The 20,381-nt window shown below is 37.8% G+C and overlaps 1 protein-coding gene across 10 annotated transcripts in view; it reads left to right on the top strand.

Annotated features, from left to right (window-relative positions):
* The window catches only part of CDKL5 (cyclin dependent kinase like 5), a 135,602-nt gene that overhangs the window by 37,793 nt on the left and 77,428 nt on the right, over positions 1–20,381 (top strand). For 9 of the 10 annotated variants that reach the window (XM_080576437.1, XM_080576435.1, XM_080576434.1 and 6 more), the window contains 2 exons: positions 8,920–9,146; positions 9,646–9,680. In XM_080576437.1, coding sequence (XP_080432563.1) covers positions 9,083–9,146; positions 9,646–9,680 — 99 coding nt within the window. In that variant the 5' untranslated portion in view covers positions 8,920–9,082. Of the gene's footprint in view, positions 1–15; positions 7,175–8,919; positions 9,147–9,645; positions 9,681–20,381 lie in introns of those variants that run through there. The other variant, XM_080576433.1, reaches the window with a different exon arrangement.

The following is a 20,381-nucleotide window of genomic DNA, read 5'->3' as shown; positions in this document are numbered from 1 at the left end:
TGAATGATTCTTCACTTCAGGTTATAGTGACTACCTTGTAAATAATAGTCTTTTCCTTCCTTTTTTTTTTTTTCTCAAGGGAGGTAGCTTATGACTCAATAAAAAGTTCCTGCACTTAGTTTAGAGACATTTTTGCCAGAATAATAGCTGCGGTTGTGGCATTCTTAGATTGGGCTTTTATTTTAAATACTAAACTTCTGACAGAAATACTCATTAAGTGAGTTAGTTGGATATATATATATATATATATATATATATGTTTTGCCAGTATATATATATATGTTGGTGGGTGGGGGTAGAGAGCAAGTACAAGCAATGTTTGCGTTCAGAAAGCTTGTTTGAACGTTCATGCTTTTAATTATCAGGATAGTTAAAAGAATAAAAAGATACTTAAAGTCTTGGATAACATAATCTATTAAATGGAAATCAATGTGCTGAAGTTGAAAGTTTCAGAGAAGCTATTACATGATTTTATTTTTTAAGTCATTATGGAGGCTGGCATCAAAACAGTGTTGTTTATTAAGAAACTAAATAAATTACCACATCCTGTTTCTAGAGAGGAATCCAATTGCCTCCTAGTGTGTTTGAAGATTTTTCCTGAGTCATCTGGTGAGATTTCATTCACCTCAGGACTTGCATTTTCCCACAGCAGCTCTGCTCTGTACATCCAAAGAAGCAGCACAGTGGTAGGGTTTCAAAGATGGCATACTTTTAACTTATTTCATAACAACACCCGGAGGCCTTCAGTGTAGCAAAAAAAGGTTTCCTTATCAGAGCGTAATATCTAATTAAAGACAGGATCTAAGAATTCATCCAAGAGTTGAAAGAAACAGGAGGGGAAAGGCAAACGTTTTAATGCAAAGATTTGTAATCAGATTTTCATAATAGGGGTTTTGGAGTCCTTTAAGTTTGAGAAATTAAGTAATAATCAGAATCTCATCTGTGCTAGTGTGGAATTAGAGGCAACAAGTTTAGAAATGGCAAATTATTTTCCCCTGTAGCTTAAGTACCCAGGAGGGATGTATGTGGAGAAGTATTCTGTAAATTTTAGTCGTTTTCTCAAATGCTCTTCTTAAAGGAGCAAACCTCTCCACTACTTCAAGCTCGCTTGCTGGGTTTGTGTTCAGCCTTGCTGTGATCCACCTGGGTAAATTGTGCAGGAGAGCAGACGGTCAACCTTTTATAATTATGTTACTGGCTCCTCAGTTCCCTTTTGTCTTTACTGAATGTAGTTCTTCCCCTATTTCCACGTAGGAGAGCTGCCCCACGCACTGTAACCTACTCATCCAAGCATGTGTCCTCCAGCCTGGAGTTCACTTGCACCATCTCAATTTGAAGCACGAGGATGGCTCACTTTATTTTATTTTTATTAATTTATTTTATTGAACTTCTAGTTACAATCGCTCTAAGGTCTTAATGCAGCCTGAACCACTTTGGAAAGCAGTCTCTTGACTTGGGTTTCACTTAATTGATTTACTCATCTGTGTACATTAAACAGGCTTTTTTTCAACTCAAAGGAGTAGCAACAAACTCACTTTTCTTTTAAAACTGTGGTCTATGTTCAGTTACTCTGATAATAGATGTCATAATAAAAATTCTCTAATGTTAAACACATTCAAATCTTTTCAGTATTAATTGTACTGTTACCTCTGAAATTGGCGAAGTCAGAGCAAATCTCTTGTAAGTAGCTACTAATTCAGTATGTTTGAAAGGCAACATCTTCAAATTCAGTGGGATTTCATACAGGGATGTTTCTGTAGGCTTTGGTTTGTTGTGTTTCTTCCTTTCTGAAACAACTTGTTTTGAGGTTGATCTAGTAAGAGTTTTCTTCTAATTGAAAAAGCAAACAACCCAAACCAACAAGCAGTGGCTTTACAGTTTGCCCACTGTGCGGCTTAATCGTGCCTAAGGACTTTTCTGAAATGGAACCTATAGTGAAAAGCCTTTGGGTTGTTTCTTTAAATATTTCATGCTCATGTGCTTACATACTAATGTGACTTTAGTCACGAAATGACCTGTGTGTAGGTGTTAGGACAGTTAGGTATTGTATGGCTTCTCTTTGTTCTTTTATGGAAAACTTTTGATGGCATTCTTTGCAAGGTTAATTTTTGTAAAATATGGCTCAGTATTATTTAAATAAAATGCCTCTGACTTGCATGGAAAAGAAATGATAAATGATTTTACAGTAATTAGAGCATAATTCTGTTTTTTAGCCCGTATAGTACTTTCTTATTAATTTAATATTAAACTTTTGGGGGCTTCCTCCATCTTTTTTTTTCCTTCTATATTTTTGGTATATCCTTTAAAAGGAAAAAGTGATTTTTTTAGGGTTTTTCTTTTTACTTCAGATAGTGAACCAGTAATCTGTATTTAATGATATGTTTGAAAATTACAAGGAAGTGCAGTCATTGTGGTTATTTTGATCTGCATTAGAATACCCACAGAATTTAGTTTCAGCATTCATTTGGTATTTATAAGTATTTTACATTCACCTTTATTTTCCTGTTCTCTTCTGAGAAAACTCCATCCCAGCCAAAACCAGCACAGAGAGGAACATCTGATTTTCGGAATGGGAATGGGAATTATTTTTAGAACAATGAATACAAAACTGGGCTGCCAGAAGGGAGAAGCTGGTAAGATTAAAAGGATTTGCGTCTTGGGTTAGGAGACAGACTTCAAATCACCAGCATGCTTTCTGTGTAATGTCAGAAAGTTTTGGTGGCCAGTCCAGTGAGGAATGCAGTGGGGGCTTATTTTGAGTGGCCTGCTCTTCCACGTGCGTTGTTTTTGTCTGATGAATGACTGACTGCTGCCACTGGAGAGGGGAGCCCAGCAGTGTGTTTTTTAACAGCAGGCTGCCAGAGAGCCGGGGGACGGTAGGACAGGGTGGAGGAGCTCGAGAGGCCCTTTCTTCCCCCCGATACGATATTGAACTCATACGCAGTCAGTTCTTCAGTGGAGCAACTGCCCAGTGCTTCTAACATCTTCCCTTACCGACGCTGCATTGTACTTTTCTTGGGCAGGAGATCCCTTTGCTCACGATTGTGTCTGAATGTGTTCAACTTTTTATTTCGTTTTGTGGTAACGGAGGAAGATTTTTATGCTCAACACTTCTTCTTCTAAGCGTGAACTTCAAACACAAATGTGGGAATAGAGTCACAAAGTGAGTCCTAATATGTAACTCTTTGAAAATTGTAGCTTTTTTGGTAATTATTACAGATGAAAAAGCTGTGCCAGTAATATTACTTTATAGCCTGGGGATTTAAAGTCCATGGCAGATCGTCAAAGATAATATGGAGCTGAATAGTAAGCAACATGACAAACGAGTGTAGGATATTACTGGAGACTGGTGCTCTGAGAGGAGAGAAGGAAAGATTAAAATAAAACAACCAACTTCTAATGAGAACAGTGCAAACACTGTGCTAGACTATTAAAAAAAAAAAGTTCTTCCGCAGGAACCTATTTCGTCATATTTCATTATGAGATGAGACCTTTTATGTTAATAAATAAATAAATTCATTGCCCCCATTTGCCTGGAAGTTGGACGCTTCCATTTGAAGCGAATGAGTAAGTGTCAGGCTCCTTGGGCCAGATGAAACTGCAGAGGCTTCAGATTTAAGAGCTTGCTGATGAGTGGTATCTCCTGAACACGGGTTGTTTTATTCAGAGCTGCTGCAGGTATGGTGAAGAATGCCCGGCATGCGTAAGGACAAGCATAAAGTGCGTAAGAAGCTGTCACACCCACAATAGACATATTTGTTGAGGCTCTTAAGAGAAGGGAAGAAGACTAAAATGGAAGCAAAATTGTCTTTCCTGTCCTTCTGTTATGACTCATGGGAGCTGCTTTTGTGCTCAATACTCTTACAATCTGCTTATTTGTCACCATGGTCTTAGAAGCATCCTGCTCAGCACCCACTCTTCTTGAGCTGGCCACAGCTGTTAGAGCAGCTCATAAATCCTGCGTTCTAACTCTCACAAGGGAATTCAGTTCATATATTCAGATGAGCTGAACTTGGTTTTGAATCTGTACTTGCATGCACAAGGAATAGCACTCAGAACACAATAAAACAATCGTATTTGGTATCCTGGTCTCCAACCTCATTTTTCTTCTAGGGATTTATCCAAACTGTTATCTCTAACAGTTTGGAGCTGGTTCAACACTTTTCCGAGTGTGGTGCTTGCTTTGGGATGATAGCTATGTTCAGGTTCTTTTTATTTTTTGATTTTTTTCACCAGTCTCCTGCCATGGAGGTGAAGTGTTTGCTTTTTCAGCCAGTGATGTGAAGATGACATCCCTTGATGTGTAACACATCCAGATGAGTTGGCAGTTTTCTCTGTATCAACAGCTATTTAAAAACATCGCCACCAACAACAGGGAAGTCAAGTTCTAATGATGATGTTAGCAATGTTAATAAAAGCTTGCTGGAGCGGAACTTTAAAAACCTCTGAGCTGGTGCAAGCAACTTTGGTGTTTTGCTTTTACATAATTTGTTCAACTTGACAGTTGTCTTAATTTTGTATTTATTTTTGCTAGCTGTGCTTAATTTTTTTTTTACAAACAGAGGAGGCTGGATTGAAGCTTAGAGCATTAAAAATGGCAAACTTGTTTAATTACAGGATCTCGTTGCTTTTAATCTTCAGCTTTTTATTTTTTAAACTTTCACATTGTATTTTTTGTTTCCATATTATGAAATCTCATGGCTCTTCCTCCTGTACCTTGTCCTATTAGATCTATTGTATCTTCATGAAGTGGAAAAGTGGTAGCCTTTTTCTTCCAAATGGGGGAGTTAGACTAGCAACACTGCACTAACAGTATGCCCATATTTCTTCCTCTCTCCATTTTTGAAATCAGAATATGACTACCAGCTTCCTACTTAAAACTGTTCAAATGCTGAATTTATTCTTTGTAATTTGTAGCAGATGTCAGTACTCCTGACACATTCTTCTGGATCAATAAATTCAGAAAAGTTTCCCCATCTATTTTCATATCATGTACATGGAATATTCTGCTATTAACACCTTGATAAGGTGCTTGTAACTTAAATTATGCTTTTCGTGGAAAATCCTGAGAAATAAAACTACACCTATAATGGGGAGGAGAAGGAAGAGCTGGCGTTAGTAATGATACATCATGACTAATAGAGGCAGGTAATGCTTCCTTTCGTGTGTGCACCTTGTCTGACAGAAGACATGCCAGGGTCTGGATGAATGTGTAACCATCAGAGACAGATACTTACATGGTGTAAGTTGTTTTACAATGGTTTGACCCCCCTGTTTTGCTAGTGAACAGATGAAAATGTTCCTAGAAACGTTTGCTCTCTAGAAAGTCTCAGCTCTATCTTCTCAGTGGGTAAAAATAATGGGTAAAAAAATTTAGTTTTTTGTTTTAGGAAAGCAAGAAAGGTGTTTGCTTACTGGCAAGAAGCTTGTTTAAAAGCTAATGGATGGCTTTGAACTTGATTAGAAGTGTGCAACTGACTTGAGCTTGGTGAAAGTTGCACTCCTTCTGTCTAGATACAGGAAATCGAGAATATTTTAGAATCTAAACATATATATCTTGAAAATAGCTTTATTTATCACAGATTTTGTGAAGACAGTTGTCTACCTTAGCTGTTTTTGTAAATCTCAGTAACCATCTCGGATTACTAAGATGTTTGAAATGTTTTTTTCTTCTAGCTACTGATGATTATGAAATAAAGAATAATATCTTTATTTAGAATTGAAGCCCTGAGGTGGATGGTTAAATGGGATATTTTTGGGTGATTCTCTGGAGTTCTTAATGGTCATGAAGAGAAAGTGTATTGGGGAGGAGCTAGTTTTTTTTCCATGGCTTTAATTTAAATCTGCGTTATGTAAAACTAGTTGGTGCTTATTCATTTCATGGTGTTTCATTTTGCTGACTTGGCTGTAGGTTTTGTAGAATGCCGTGATAGCACTGAGACCATCTTGGAGATGTTTTGGTGTAGTTCAGGAGTCAGTGGTGTGCTGTGAATCAGGTCGCCTCAGGAGGGGGTGCAAGGAGAATGAGCTCTGCTTCTCCAGCGCTGGAGAGAGGAAGAACAGCCTCGTTTCTTGGGCTGTGAGGCTTGTAATGTAGCCAGCAGGAGACTTCCTAAAACAGACCTGTGCGCTGCTCTGTGCGAAGAATGAAGCTGTGGTTGCTATTAATAAGGTTTTCCTTGCTATTTCCAGTGTTCAGCTGCTTGAAAGAATCCAGTCTGTTTTCACTAAGCTACAGAATGAAGTGACTCTTGCTGTGGAAAAAAAAAAATTGAAATTACTATTTTGGTTAAAACTTAATTTCTATTTTTTTATTTTTGTGAGAGTAACTAATAATAAGACTCCTGGCAAGGTTCATGGAGTTTGGGTTCATATTACCAGGTTCCCTGCAATAGTGAGTTTTTTTTTTTAAAAAAAAAAAAGTCTTAACAAGGCCAGTGCCTTTCAGAAAGCAGAATGATCCCAGAAAGTTCGATGGGTACTGTCATGGAGCAAGTATTTTTAGCAGCAGGCAGAGGCTGAAATATTCATAGCGATTATTTTTGGTCTTTCAGGAGCTTTTGGTGGCAAAGATCTCAACTAGGCGTACACCTCCTGTTGTGAGGTAGCTGGGGTTGTTCCTCTGAGAGAAAATGAGGGGAGCGTTATGGGTGGCTCTTCTCTGGCCTGGTTATGGGACAAAGCCGAGCTTCATGTATGTGATACACAAATAAGGCCTGCTTTCCATGCCTCTCAATTACACTTAATACTACTTGAGCAGTGGAGTAGGAAGGGATGAGATGGGCCCAGCCAGCCTGGATTCACCGCTGTTGTGGGAGGGGATGAGTTTGAGCTAGCGCGTGGCTTGAGCTGTGACACCGAGCCGGGGCACAAAGTACCTGGCTGTGGATCCTGGCTGCTGCCATGTGCCATTTCGCTTCTCTTCATTAGCGGCCCTGCTCACTTCAGGATGAGCTTTCCACAAAGTGCTCTCAGCAGAGGAGTGCATGGTGGTGAGACTGGGAGTAGTGCAGAAGAGGCAGGCCGCTCAAGTGGGGTTTTCTTTTGGGAGTTCCCCAGTACGGGCATTTGTATCAGCTGTCCCTCGTGGTGCTGTTCGGGTGGAATCTGAGAAACCGGTTTGTGTGCTTCCTTGGGACGGTCAAAGCGCATCACTGCTTGTGTGTGAACATTGGTAAGTGCGTTGACAGACTCTTACCTTTCAGGAGTGGTAGGAATGCGGCCCTAAATGACATGCATCCAGGAACAACGGTGTAAGGAGCAAGCTGCCTTCCTGCCGCTCCAAATTCCCCCTGGAAGAAAAGGGAAACCATGTGACTGGAAGAGGAATTAGTGGCAGGAGAGGGAGGCACACAGCACTAAATTGCGGAGTGAAAGGGTAGCTGCTTGCTAATCTAGCCTTTATCCCAAATAAAAATACCAAAAAGATCCATACTGAAGACACTTGAAGAAATCTTCTTATATAAATAAATGTGGATTGCTAGTTAGAGGCTTAGGTAGTTTAAAGTCATTTATGAGAATTTCAGAAATTAGGAATGTGGGAAGAGGAACCTGCATCGAAAGAGAAGAGGGTATTTTATAAACCAGGCAAGTTTAGAAAAAAAAATGATTAAAACAGTAAATTAATCTCTGAAATAATCCATTGAGGACTGGGTAACTCTTACAAACAACCAGCCATCCCTTCTGATTTAGAAGTCATTGCTTTATTTACAAAGTTTGTTTCCAAAATACTGGGTTGGTTAGCTCTGAAGTTGCTTTTGAAATAGTAACAACAACAACAAAATACCTTCCTTTGTCTTACTGGGGCAAGACAAATCATTTATTTCTTTCAACTCTTGCATTGTCCTTTTTTATTATACTTGACTGGGTCAACACAAGGCTTTTGGCCAGCACCCACAGCTTACTGTAATATAACAATGAGACTTTCTCTTCTTGTAAGCCAAACCCAATGTCATTAGCCCGTGCTTGCTCATTATGCATAAGTTAATTAGGTAAATTCACTTCTATCCTGCTATCTTGTTCCTTATGAGTAGTCCTGTTCTCAGATCACTGAAGTGTAGAAATCCCATATTTCCATTTCACAGTGAAACTATTAGCTTTTTTTTCCCCCCTATTTTAGAACATGGGATGTATGCCTTAAGATTAGGGGCAAAAAAGCAGTTTGAATCAGCGAAACCAAACCTAGATGTTTCATTTATTAAACTTCTAAGATTATACAGGGGATATGATAGGACTCTAAAATGAAGAGACAGAAAATACTTTGTTGATTTCCCTGCTTGATCTAACATCTGGCTCCTTACATGTTTGAAAAACACTGGGGTGAGGGAGGGAATCTGTGGAAAAAATTATTTGCTCTTTATTACACCTCCATTAAATAAGTCGATAGAGGAAATAATTTTCTAAAACTGATTGCTAGTCAGTCTAACAAATAATTTCCTTGAATTTTTTTTAAGCAATCAAAGGAAATAATAGCAGGATGCTTCCCGTTGTTTAGTGTCCTTTGTGCCTTATCCTTTTTGCTATTACAGAGGACAAATAATAAAGTGATTAAAACCAACTTGTTTTTGTACCTATCTGTCAATGTAAAATGAAGTGAGAACATAAGTAATTAATAGTGTATTTTTTGTTCATTGAGGTAGTTCCTATCAACATTTTGGCATGCTTCTGTCTTGTAGAAACAAATTTTATGTAAGTTATTATTTTAATAGTCATAGTATGGGATTACAAAGCTAGCTGTTCTCAGCGTGTATCATGGATTGAATGTGTAAGTTCTATTGACTGTCAAAAGTGGAAGTAAATTATCTGCTACCATTAATGTTGGACAATATTGTTTTGATATATATATAAATCACTGCTATATTTTACTGAAATAAAACAAGGTACTTAGTATACTATTTCCTCCTTTTTTTCCCCCCCCAGGAAGCTACTGACTGCCTAGAAATTAGGAAAGCGCGTAAGAAGTCCAGTTGATCAAGGTGGATTTTTTTCCAAGAGTCTTTTCACAATTGCCTTTTGCAAGATATTTGGACGCTCCCCATTGTGCCATGTTTTGTGGCTCTTACTGTAAGAAGAATTTGTCTTGATGAAGATTCCTAACATTGGTAATGTGATGAATAAATTTGAGATCCTTGGGGTTGTAGGTGAAGGTAAGTAGTATCTTTACAAAAATTCTAATTTGTTTTTTTACTGAGATAGGATTTAGTCCTTTTAATGGTAAGAAGTTTTCATTTGCAAAATATTACTTTTTTGCAAATCTTAAGAAATATCAGTTTATTCTATACAGCTCCTTCTAATTTCCATCTCAGATTGAAGGAAAAGTTTGGAAGATGGAAAAAAAAAAGGGGGGGAAGAAATGGGACAGTTTTGTTTAAGTTTATTGTATTAATCTCTTAAATGATACTGGATAGATGCAAATTATCCAACTTCTCTTAGTATATTTAAAAAATAATTTCAGTGTTTTAAAACCCATTTACTTTGAAGACTTTTTAATTTTCAGTGCACAAAAATTTGGTAAGATGCAAGTTTAGGATGATACTGGGAACAGTATTATTTTTGCAGCCTAGAGATGACTGAAGACTTGTATCTTGTTGCTTTTTTCTGATTTGAGATGATTTTCTAATTTGATTCCTATTTTCTTTGTTTCAGGAGCCTATGGCGTTGTACTTAAATGCAGACACAAGGTAAGTAAATTGCTTTAAATCAGAGATAAATGTTGGTGTTTGGGTGAAACAGTGACTTCTCATGAGAACTGAGGTGTTGCTCTGTATTAGATATGTTGCAGCTGGGCAGGACTTTTGCAGTCAGTTACTCAGATTTTTAATTGCAGTACTGTCAGAGGAAACAGCTATATATAGTACCAAAACCCATTTTTTAGCATTTAATATTTGCCTGAAATCTGTGAAGTATCAGTAATGTTTCGCTAATCCCAACTAAGAAAGTTTTCTTAAAAATAAAATTGGAGTGCAGTTTACTCTGTCTCAATTTGAATATTGAATTAATTTTCCAATACTGCCATGTGAGCATGCACTCCTCTTAGGGAGGAGGGGGATCCACATGGCATTTCCACAGCTGTTGCTGGACAATTAAAATGCAGTAAGAAAGCACTGACTTCTATGCTTGTTGAATTCAATCTGGAAGAAAATGAAGTGGGTTTTTTTGCTTGTTTGATTTAAAGGAGGGGGTAGGGTGGAACCTTTTTCAGACAAAAGGGAATTCTGGCAAATTATCTATGCTATCATAACTGTTGTGTAAGTTGGATATATCTGTACTTCCTGCTCATCAGCAAGGAACTAGTTTGCTGTCTTTGGAACTGTCGTGTAGTCATAATAAAATACCTTTTACTTCCCTAAAGCAAAACATTCCAGAATCATAGAATGATTCATTTGTAACGACCCAAGAATACATAAAAGGCTTTTTTTTAATGTAGTTTGTACCTTGTTCTAGAAAACGTTAACACTGCAGCGGACCTACATTCCTGCAGTGGCTTTTATCACGTAAACAAGTCCTTTTACACAGGAAATGTAGTTATATTTGGAGTGGCTTACATTGTTGTATTGAGAATTCAGAGCTGGGGCCCTGCTATGCAACAAGGTTTACCTACACTTTTAGAACAATTTTTAGAAAGTATTTTTTTTAAACTTCTGAGATTTTTAGAATACCACATGGTAAGATAATCATCTCTTATCTTCAGTAAAATCAAGGTAGAGTTTTGTGGTTACATTCTTACCTAGTGTATATTAACAGTGGCAATAAAAAAATAAAAAAAAATACCTGATTAAAAAGAGTGGTAAACATTATTCTGACTTTTGGATGTGGATACCTTGTAGTATGCCAGGTGACCAGAGAGGAATGGTTTTCCTTTAGCAGTGGGAGGTGCTTCTTCATACAGTCAGTGAAAAGACGCTGAATTTCATCGAAGGATCTCATTTTTCGTATAGTTGTTGCACCAATTTTTCTGCAACTTCAAACTTAATTGAAACAACACTGAAGTTCTAAAACAGACTGGTATTTCTTAAAATTTCTAGCAAGTGTGTTTGCTAAGGATTTCCAATATTTTAAGCTCACTGAATTATGATTTTCACTTACTTAAGTCAAGTTCCCCTCCAGTCTCTAAAAGCAGATGAGTCTACGGGCTATCTGTTTTACTGAAAAAGAATATCAGAAAATTAAACTTGGATATATATCTCTTTCCCCGGACTTCCTCTGGCTGCTTGTCGTCTTAACTTTTTGCTTTTATACCTTTGCAAATATTGAGAAGGACTTGTCCTGAGCTATTTTGCAAGGTACAGCACAAATACAAGTTCTGCTTGCTGCATTAAGAAGAATTGCTTGCATATAAAAGAAGAAAAACGTATTGCAAGATGATATATGTAATTGTTCTCCTTGATCAAGAACTGTTTTCATATACAAGTAGGAAAGTTATATTAAAAAATACATAAGCATTCACTTTTGTGTGCAGCCTTAACAGAATTACCTGCAAATGCAAGGGTATGTTTTGTTTTATTTTTACTGTTTGGCTGCTGATTGACTTTGCTTAAAAATACTGTTCTTTTTTAAGTGGTTCTTCCCTGTGATCTGTCTGCAGGTAGCACAGTTAATTTTGAGTGCGTTACATAGCCTTTTCAGTGCCACATAAGAAACCCACACTGGAACATCATCTAGTTTTTGTGCTTTCTGGATTTCTTTTTTTTTTTTTAAGCTGTATTGTGTATATGAGGCCATCCTTGGTCATGTTCCCTCAGCATACACTGCTTTTCTTTTTGTACCAAACTAACAATGATGTTTAAGAATTTGAATGCTGAAGTATTTATATTCATCTTTTACAAACAGTGGTAATATGCAAGAAGCAGATTCTCAGCGACTTGAAGTCAACTCATTTGCATTGTATTGGTGAGAGGGTAAAATTTGCATGAAATGAGGAGCTGGTCTTTAATTGCATCAATTTTGCAACATAATACAGTAGTGCTTCAATAAGTATGTAGCTTTTTGTACCAGTACATTTCAGTGGCATTAATAAATGGATATAAGGTGGAGGGAATGGACTAAGGAACAAATACCTTGTCGTCATTATATGACTTTTTCCTTGATAAAGGAGGAACATTATCAGGAAAGCTAGAGTAGCTCCTCTAGAACTGACTATGTTTACATTATTATATAGCATATTTTTATTACAAATTCTTGATTGCTACTTGTGCGTAGTGGTTATTTATTTTTTTCTGACATGAAGCTAATACAAATAATGCTAATGCTAGGATAAAGCAGATCTGATGTTCTGAGAAGCGCTTTTATGAGAAGACATTTCATAAAGAAATACACTGAAATATATTTGAAAACACTGGAAATGCATTTTATTTTTACAAAAAAATAGTAAAATAGTCTGTCTTGGCTAATTTACTGTATATCATCTGTCTTTTCTGAAAAGAAAAGCAATTTGAACAGTTCAGCAGTGTCAGAGATCATGGCTAAGGAAAAGAGTCTTTGTTCATGTTTAAGTTTGGTTGGTATTTGTCCTTTAAATAAAACCACCATCCCCTTTTCACTATACGATGTAAACTTGCAGCTTCATGTGGGGTTGTCCTTAATAACACTCCGCCTACCCCAATAATCCTTACTAGGGACTTAAGCACAAGCATTAGGAGAAGTCTGACATCAGTATACGGAGCTAATAGAAAAACGCTCTGGCTTAAAATCAGTAAAATGATGGGATGGTGCTGTAGGAAAGCTATAGGCTATCCAAAGATGAACACGCTAAGAAATGAAGCTGAGGGGGAGGGAAGCTAGCTTAGATGTGGTTGTGAAAGGGGAATGTATAAATACACCAGGAGATAATAAACTGTGTGTGTAGGAGAGAAAGTTGAAAATTGTAGCTGTAAGTAGCAGGAGTTTGTAGAAATGGGGTTAATACATCCTTGGACAACTGAGAAGAGTAGATGGATATGGTGTACAGATAGACAAGGTGATAACATTGGCCTTCATTAGTGAGACATTTTGCCATGGGGTAAGGCTGGAGAGGAAGGAGGATTCAAACTTGTGGTCAATTCATAGATATTAATATGGTGTGTTTAGTTTGCAAGTATTGATTCTAGTTTCTGCTTTAGCTCCCATCTGCAGAATGTGCATAATGGTTTGTTTTACCTAACTAGCGTTTTATCGGTGTTCACTTGAATTTTCACCCAGAAGCAGTTCTGCGAGAAATGTGGTCATTTTGTCTTCAGAGCCACGACTTCATTACTGTCCAGTAAATAAGGAATAGACTGCATCTTAAGAAACAATCACAAAACACCTACATCCCTAGAATTGATCGCTCTAAATAAGGCAGGAGAAAAACACTGAAAACATGCATAGGGGAGTTTGCCTCCCCCAAACCAATGTGCTCTGGGGAAAAGGCAGGAGGTTAGCTGGGTATGCAGGAAGGGATGTGGTAACGTGAATTCTCTAAAAGCCTGCTAGAATTTTATCGAGTCTCCCAGCCTTGTTCATTCTCTTGCTATGTACTGTGTGTTACCAGAGTCTTTGCAGCCTGAGGGGATGCAGTTTAATGATTTAGAAATGTAATGCCAGCTCTTCTTGCATGTACAACATCTCCTGCCTGATACGATGTTTTTCTGGTCTTTCATTTTAGAAGCGTATCTGGTTTTGGTTGTTATTGTATTTGAGATATTTTTATACCTTCCTCTTTAAGGTAAACATCATTGAATTCCCTTATTAAAAACAAGTGAAAAGAAACTTTAGTTTATAGAATCACTTGGCTACTTAAGTGCATCAAAGAATAATGATGAATAACCTTTTTAGTAGGTTTAATACATACAGGCATTTTCATCTTTACCTGATCTTTAATTTTGTCCTGTTTGAGCCCTCACTAATACTGTCATTGTCTTCAGACAAATTTTGTGTGTCTCTCAGAATATCTGAAAAATATTTACATAGCTTTTTAAGAAAACTGCAGCCTAGTCATCCAAAAATATAATGGATATGTTTATGTGACATAATCACTAAATTTCACTTGAGTACATCAGCTTTCTCCATGTCTTTTATCACTATGAACAGCAGGGTCGCAGTTTCCTTGGTTTTCCCTTTGCTTTACCTATTAAAACCCTTTACTGTGCAATCTGCATTTACAGATTTTCAACTGGTCTGAGCTTTCGCTTTTGAAATACAACCCAGGCATGCTGCAGGAAAGTTTCTTTGTTCCTCCAGGTAGCTCATCTCTGCTTCCACGTTGTGTGCACTACTTCTTAGTGTTGGAGCTCAGCCAGGAATTCCTTGTGTACCAGTGCTGACCAACTCGGGACAATTTTCCTAGTGTTTTGCATGTTGGAGTGGGCTTTTCCTGTGCTTTGAGGAAGTCTTCCTTGAAGAACATCCAGCTCTCCTAGACTCCTTTACTGTTTAAGGCTGTCTCTAAGCAGATCCTTGAATAAGGATAAATCTTTTTCATCTTGAATCTTGAATAAGGGTAAAACCTTTTGAAGGTCCAAGGTTGTAATTCTACCATTTTTCTTGTTCAGTTCTTCCAGCATCTTGAATTCCCCTATATCATGGCATTTGACATCAGGGATGCTGTTCCGTTGTAATCCCAGTGAGAAGGGCACTCATGCTCTGTATGGTATCATTTAAAATGTTATTTATTAAAGCTAACTCTGCAAAGAAAGTGAGAATAATACAGGTAATCTTACATGCCATTAGATACTGGGAACCTGGAGTTGTGCAGCATCAAAGGGGCCTCCAATCGGTCTGCAGCACACTGTGCAGACTGGGCCCATAGAAGGGGTTATGCCATTGTCATAATTTGAGCTACCACAGGACTTTCTTACAAGAAAACAACTCTATTAATAATTTGTGCCGTCAAACAGAATGGATGTTTGTGTGAGAGCTTCTTGCTGTGCTTCTAGATAAAGGCAAGGGCATGCAAGTGTCATAATCACAAGTACAGAGTCAGAGCTGCCCGCAGGCACCTTTTGTACGAGGAGCTGGCTGAGTTTATCCTGTGGCCAAGGGATTTATGCAGAACACCACAGACCTGGAGGCCAAGCTGTACCTGCAGCATAGCTCAGCACAGGCCTTCAGGTCTGTGTTGTTTTGCATAAATCTTGTTAGCTGTGATACGGATCGCTAACTCCTTGATGTACAGTGGTCTTCTCTTCAGGATGGCTGCACGTTGTCACTGCCTGTGAGGCTGTGTACCTCAGAAACTTTCATGTTTCTGTTGGTTCGTTGATGAGTTGTCAAGAAACTGCTTTCTGCATCTTACAATAATCTACTTACAGCCATCCTGTATTGCCCTTTCAGCAGATGTTGGAGTGCTCAAAGCCCCCCGTTAAAACTAGAATTTCTTGTAAGGCTTCTCTTTAAAAAGCTTTTACCTATTTTGCTTTCTTGAACAGGTGTTTTGAAGCAGATGTCCACCATAATGCCACTTGTGCTGTTCTGTCCTCTAACCCTCAGGCAAAAACTCTTGGCTTTCGTGTTACACATTTCAAAGCAAATGTCCTTGCCTTCAAGCCTCTCATCTGCAAGAGTCTCCTTGCTTTCTTAGCTTGTCTTCCTGAAATATTCTGTACATCTATTCATGGCACCATGTGGCTGTCCCACCACATTATGTGTAACCCTAATGGGTGATCTCACTGGGGTAACAGTTCTAGGATAACAGTGCACAGATGCAGAAATAAGAGTTGACTCCCTGTTCCTCCTGTTTCCCTTGACACTTGCATTTGTGTGTAGGTACCTGAAGTCTGGTCTGGTCATGTTGCTTTCACAGAGGGAAAGAGAGAGCTTCATGCTTGTAGGAAATTTGGGGTGTCTCTGATATTTATCATAAACATCAAATTCTGAATTTGCAGGTAGGTGTTGGAATCCCTTTTCAAACTCATGCCTGCTGATGTTATTGATGTTATTACTGTTCTCACTGCTGACCCTTCTTCTCATGTTGACAAGTTTCCCTGTAGTGACAGAATTAAAAAGTAAGCGTTCATAGAAGTTGCGTTTATCTTCAGTGTGTTGACACTACTGAAAGTCTTGCTTTGGATCTGGCTTGCAAGGCTCCTGTAGCTCTCCAGCACGTGCTAAGCCAAGTACTTGGGCTGAATAATAGTCTTCATTAGGGTTTATTGTCAACATTATTTTTTTGGTATTATCTTTTATACAACTCTTTGTCTTTTAATTTGGTTTACTGTTTTGACAGTATTTCCTGTTTGGATTAATGAGAAATTAAATAATGAGTAAAAGAAAAATCTACGCTCCCCAAATGAGCACAAATTAATGATGTCTGCATTTCTTTTTTCCCCTTAATGTTATAATCCTTTGTGTGAGGGAGGTATTAGGAGGTTTCAGCTACTCAGCTAGAGAAGAAACTAGTATTGTCTGGTATTAGAACCCCAGAAGATTAGCTGTGCTGATTCAAAAGCTTCTGGTTGTTGGTGTCCTCATTTTACTACACTTCTGTAGTACTGTGATAATTCTGAGGGACTGTACCCTTGTTCAGGAATTGTATCTAGCCAGTAGAAGATGGTTAAGTTCACACCACTCAAATGCTTAGCTATGGAAAAGTTGCTTACAAATGAAGAATAAAAAGCAATATATATAGTTCTGGGAAGTAGGTCTTGTCAGGTGAACCAGATTTCTTCATTCAAATTGTGTAGAGTTGAAGGAAGCTACGTACGTGTGTGACAGTTTACTTAGAAGTGAGAACTGCACAAGATTCTAATAAAATTTTCTGTATAGTTCTAGGTTTTTAAGGCTGTGTGGATTTAAGAACTGGCTGATTGACAGTTGTTTTAACGTCTCTTAGTAGGGAGCTAAGGAGAGGCATTTTTTCATCTGTTCTTGATAGAGAAGGACAGTAGGTACCATATGGCTATTCAACGTTTTAATGAATAATCTGTAGGTAAATGTGAAATTACTATTGTTAAAAGTTATAGAAAACACACTGAAGTGGTAAGTAATAAAAGATAAACTTGAAAAGCATTTAGCATTGTGTGGCAAGTGACTCCATGCAAAGCATATTTTAAATATTTTTTTCTTATACAATTGAATTTCAAGATTAGGATTTTTCAGTGAAATCTGAATTATGTCAGAAGCATTTTGAAGCAATCAGTTTTACTGTTTCAGAGTAAAGCTGGAAGCTGATTAATACACAGGCTTTTCTTGTTTATTACCCTGATATACCTAAGAATAATCATTTTGGGTTGGATGAGTTTAGCTTAGCTCAGCATCTTAAAAAGTGGCTTTGTTGGAGGTAAACAACAGATACTGAAGGGAAGGATGTAAGAACAGGACATGCATGTTGTGATAATCCCTACGGTATTCACAGCCTCTAATTGCTACAGTGCTACTGGGAAGTAATTATCATCAGAATATTCTAGCACAGATTATGCCAGCAGTGTTTTTTTTTTAAACTTTGTGATGCTTAAAGCCACCCGTCCTCTGTCATCTACTTGTCCATGTATAGTGTTTGAAGTGTTAACTGGTATTTCCATAAAGTATTTTGTCCTTACGCGTTTTTTTTACATGCCATCAATGTACAGTTGGCTATCCTTCACCTAAAAACAGGTAAAAAGTACTCTGCCAAATCCTACTGATTTATGTGTAAAATGGCAACAGTAACGGTGAAAGAATGTGATATCTTGTTGTTGCCTCTGTTTCATACTCAAAAATTTTGTTCATCTTTGATTTTAATTACAGGTAAAATCAAAGGCAGCATTGCTGATTTTTCCCTACTGATCAAATGTCATCTGGCTCTGTGGCAAGGTGGTTGTTTTTAATCTTGGTCAAGGGCAAACCTCTGTACAGTGTACCATTTTCTTTCAGTAATGGTAGCGTGCATATGGAGGATTGTTACACTTAATGTTGTTCCTTAGGCTAAAGCACAACTCCCTGGTGCTTTTTGTGCCGAAACTTGTGTGAAATACATACGGTGAAATTATGTCAAGCTTTTGAAGTAAATAGTGTATGCCAGTAGTAAATGTTTGTAATAGAGTTGAGGTCTGTTGTTTTGAGTTTTATGCAAAGAAAATACAGCTATTAGGCAAGCTGTAGTGCTGCAAATCTTATCACTCTGATAACCGCTTGCTTCAACTTCACCATTAGGCAGTGAATAACCTCCAGAATTACTTAGAGTTGTTTTGAAATACTAGGTATGTAGTATTTCTTTTGAAAACTTTCCATGGCATTTGAGTGCAGCAGTGAGAGGTGAATTTGATAAGTGCTAATTCACTTCAGTAACCACTTTTCTGTACCCGTAGATAAATGGTACGTGATAAACTCTAACTTTTTGCTGTGCAGGGTAGATGCTAATGTGGTATTGAAAGTTTCTAAAGCTGTCATTTTTTCTTTGTTGCATTGTCTATACCTGAACCCGAGCTTTTTCCATAGTCCTTCTCAGTTCCCTGTGGCAGGGCAAAACAATCAAATTAGCATTATATTGTAAATTTTAAATGCTGGTATCAGTGAAAACCTGTTTTGTTTTTTTTTTAATTGCATGGAGAATTCACATATGTACCGTTACTGCTTCAAACATCAGACAGTTGTCAAGAATAGAGGATAAAAATCAAATTGCTGAGATTCCCAGTTTGAAAAGACAGCTGGTTATCTGCCAGGCATGGAAATAAATGCCCTAGTGGCACTAGTGGAAAACAGGTGCCTTAGTGGTACTGCTGTGCATTTGTCAGTGTGTCTGTAGTCATTTCAATGGGACGGTGCTGCGATCACGTCTGCAGTTGTTTTTTTCCCCCCTCCGAGTCTTTTATGACAGGGTACCAGGCAGCTGTGCAAAAGGGCCCTTGTGTGATACTCCATTCCTTTGCCTCCACTGTGGTGCTTGTCATGTTAATGAATGCTGCTCAGATGTTCGGCAGTAGGCAGTATTCAAAATTGGCATTCCCTCTTTTTTTCCTCCCCAAAGCCTAATTTAGAAATGGGAGGTGTGGGAGAAAGATGAGAGCTTTCGGAGAAGAGAAACTAATTCGGTGTGGGAGGAGATATTAAGATTCTTGTTTTCAGGAGTGTTGAATTCAAAGCAGTACAGTGTGAGGGGTGGTGTTAGCAGTGCCACAAAGCGGGATGGCTTAAGTGGGACATTGTAACGTTGGGTAATGGCATTCCTGCAGTGCAAAGCTGAGTGTGGAGAGACCTGATGCTGCAGAAGATTTTCCAAACAAGAAGAGGGAGCAGGCGTAAACGTAATAATCTAACACCTTGTCCTTCAGTTACCTGCATTGTTGCAATATGAGTGGCATATAAGCCAAAGTTAAAAATAGCAGGAGCAGTACATCTTGCCTTGGGAAGGATACGTGAAGTGTGTTGCTGCTGGCTCTTGACTTAAGTCAAAGATAAGTAATTTGTTACATTGAGAGGGGGAAGAGATCAGTATTTTTACTCACTCATCCAGCTTCTTTGTCACATTAACTGTTGTAGATTAATCTGACATCTGTGATGCTTTTTCTTTTATTTCTTAGAGGAACAGCATGTCTTTCTGATGGACTTGTACATAATGGGCTGCAGGAATTCCTGCTATGGGTACTGTTTTTTTTAAATGAAAGAGTACCGCTTATTATCGCAGATAACACTTTTCCTTGGAAGATTGCCAGTGAATAGACAATCTCCTTAGTAGTAGCTGCATACTTCCATCTGCAAATGGGTTACATATCATCACACCTGGATTAATACAGGAATCATATTCAGACCTGCAGCAGCGTGTTGTGTGGCTGCCCCTAATGGTTTTAATTGCAAACAGCTTGTAGTTCTGTATCTCATTCTAATGCACTTGTCAGTGAAAACTTAAGTATGTGTCATGAACATACAAAGCAAAACTATCCATGCAAATTTTTCAGCTTTTTGCAAGAAAGAATATATTACACTGGAAAAATTAAGGTTATGAACCTGACTGCAGTATTTCTTAAAAGCTGTATAAGAAGAAATGAGGATTTAAGGACTTAAGACCTGATGTAGGGACTTGGATCATTAGGGAACTGGTGATGCAGGCTAGGTAATTTATAGATAATGAAAATTAATGTATAGGAGAAGCAGCAACATATGGCTAATTACAGAACTACATCTGTAGTATGAAGTTGCTTGAATATTGGATTACAGTTTAGTCTTGTCATCAAATTGCAAAGTACTGTGTAGCATAAATGATGCAAAGAAGCCAAATTCTTAAATTTTAGGTTAGAAGCCGAATTCTTAAATTTTAGGTTAGTTGTCTAGTTGTTTTTTGAAGTATTCTTATGGACTTCTTAAACTTCTGTAGGACATATGAGCAGCTCTAAGAAAGCTGGGTTAATCACTGATCTCTAGACCATCTGTATTTAAATAAAGGCCAATAAAAGCACAATTCAGTTTTTGAGAAGTTCAGTATTAAATGTACTACGGTGAAGGTGGATGGATCT

Source organism: Anser brachyrhynchus, assembly GCF_964034855.1.
Source record: "Anser brachyrhynchus genome assembly, chromosome: 1".
Lineage (NCBI taxonomy): Eukaryota > Metazoa > Chordata > Aves > Anseriformes > Anatidae > Anser > Anser brachyrhynchus.
This window is presented reverse-complemented; position numbering and strand designations above follow the sequence as displayed.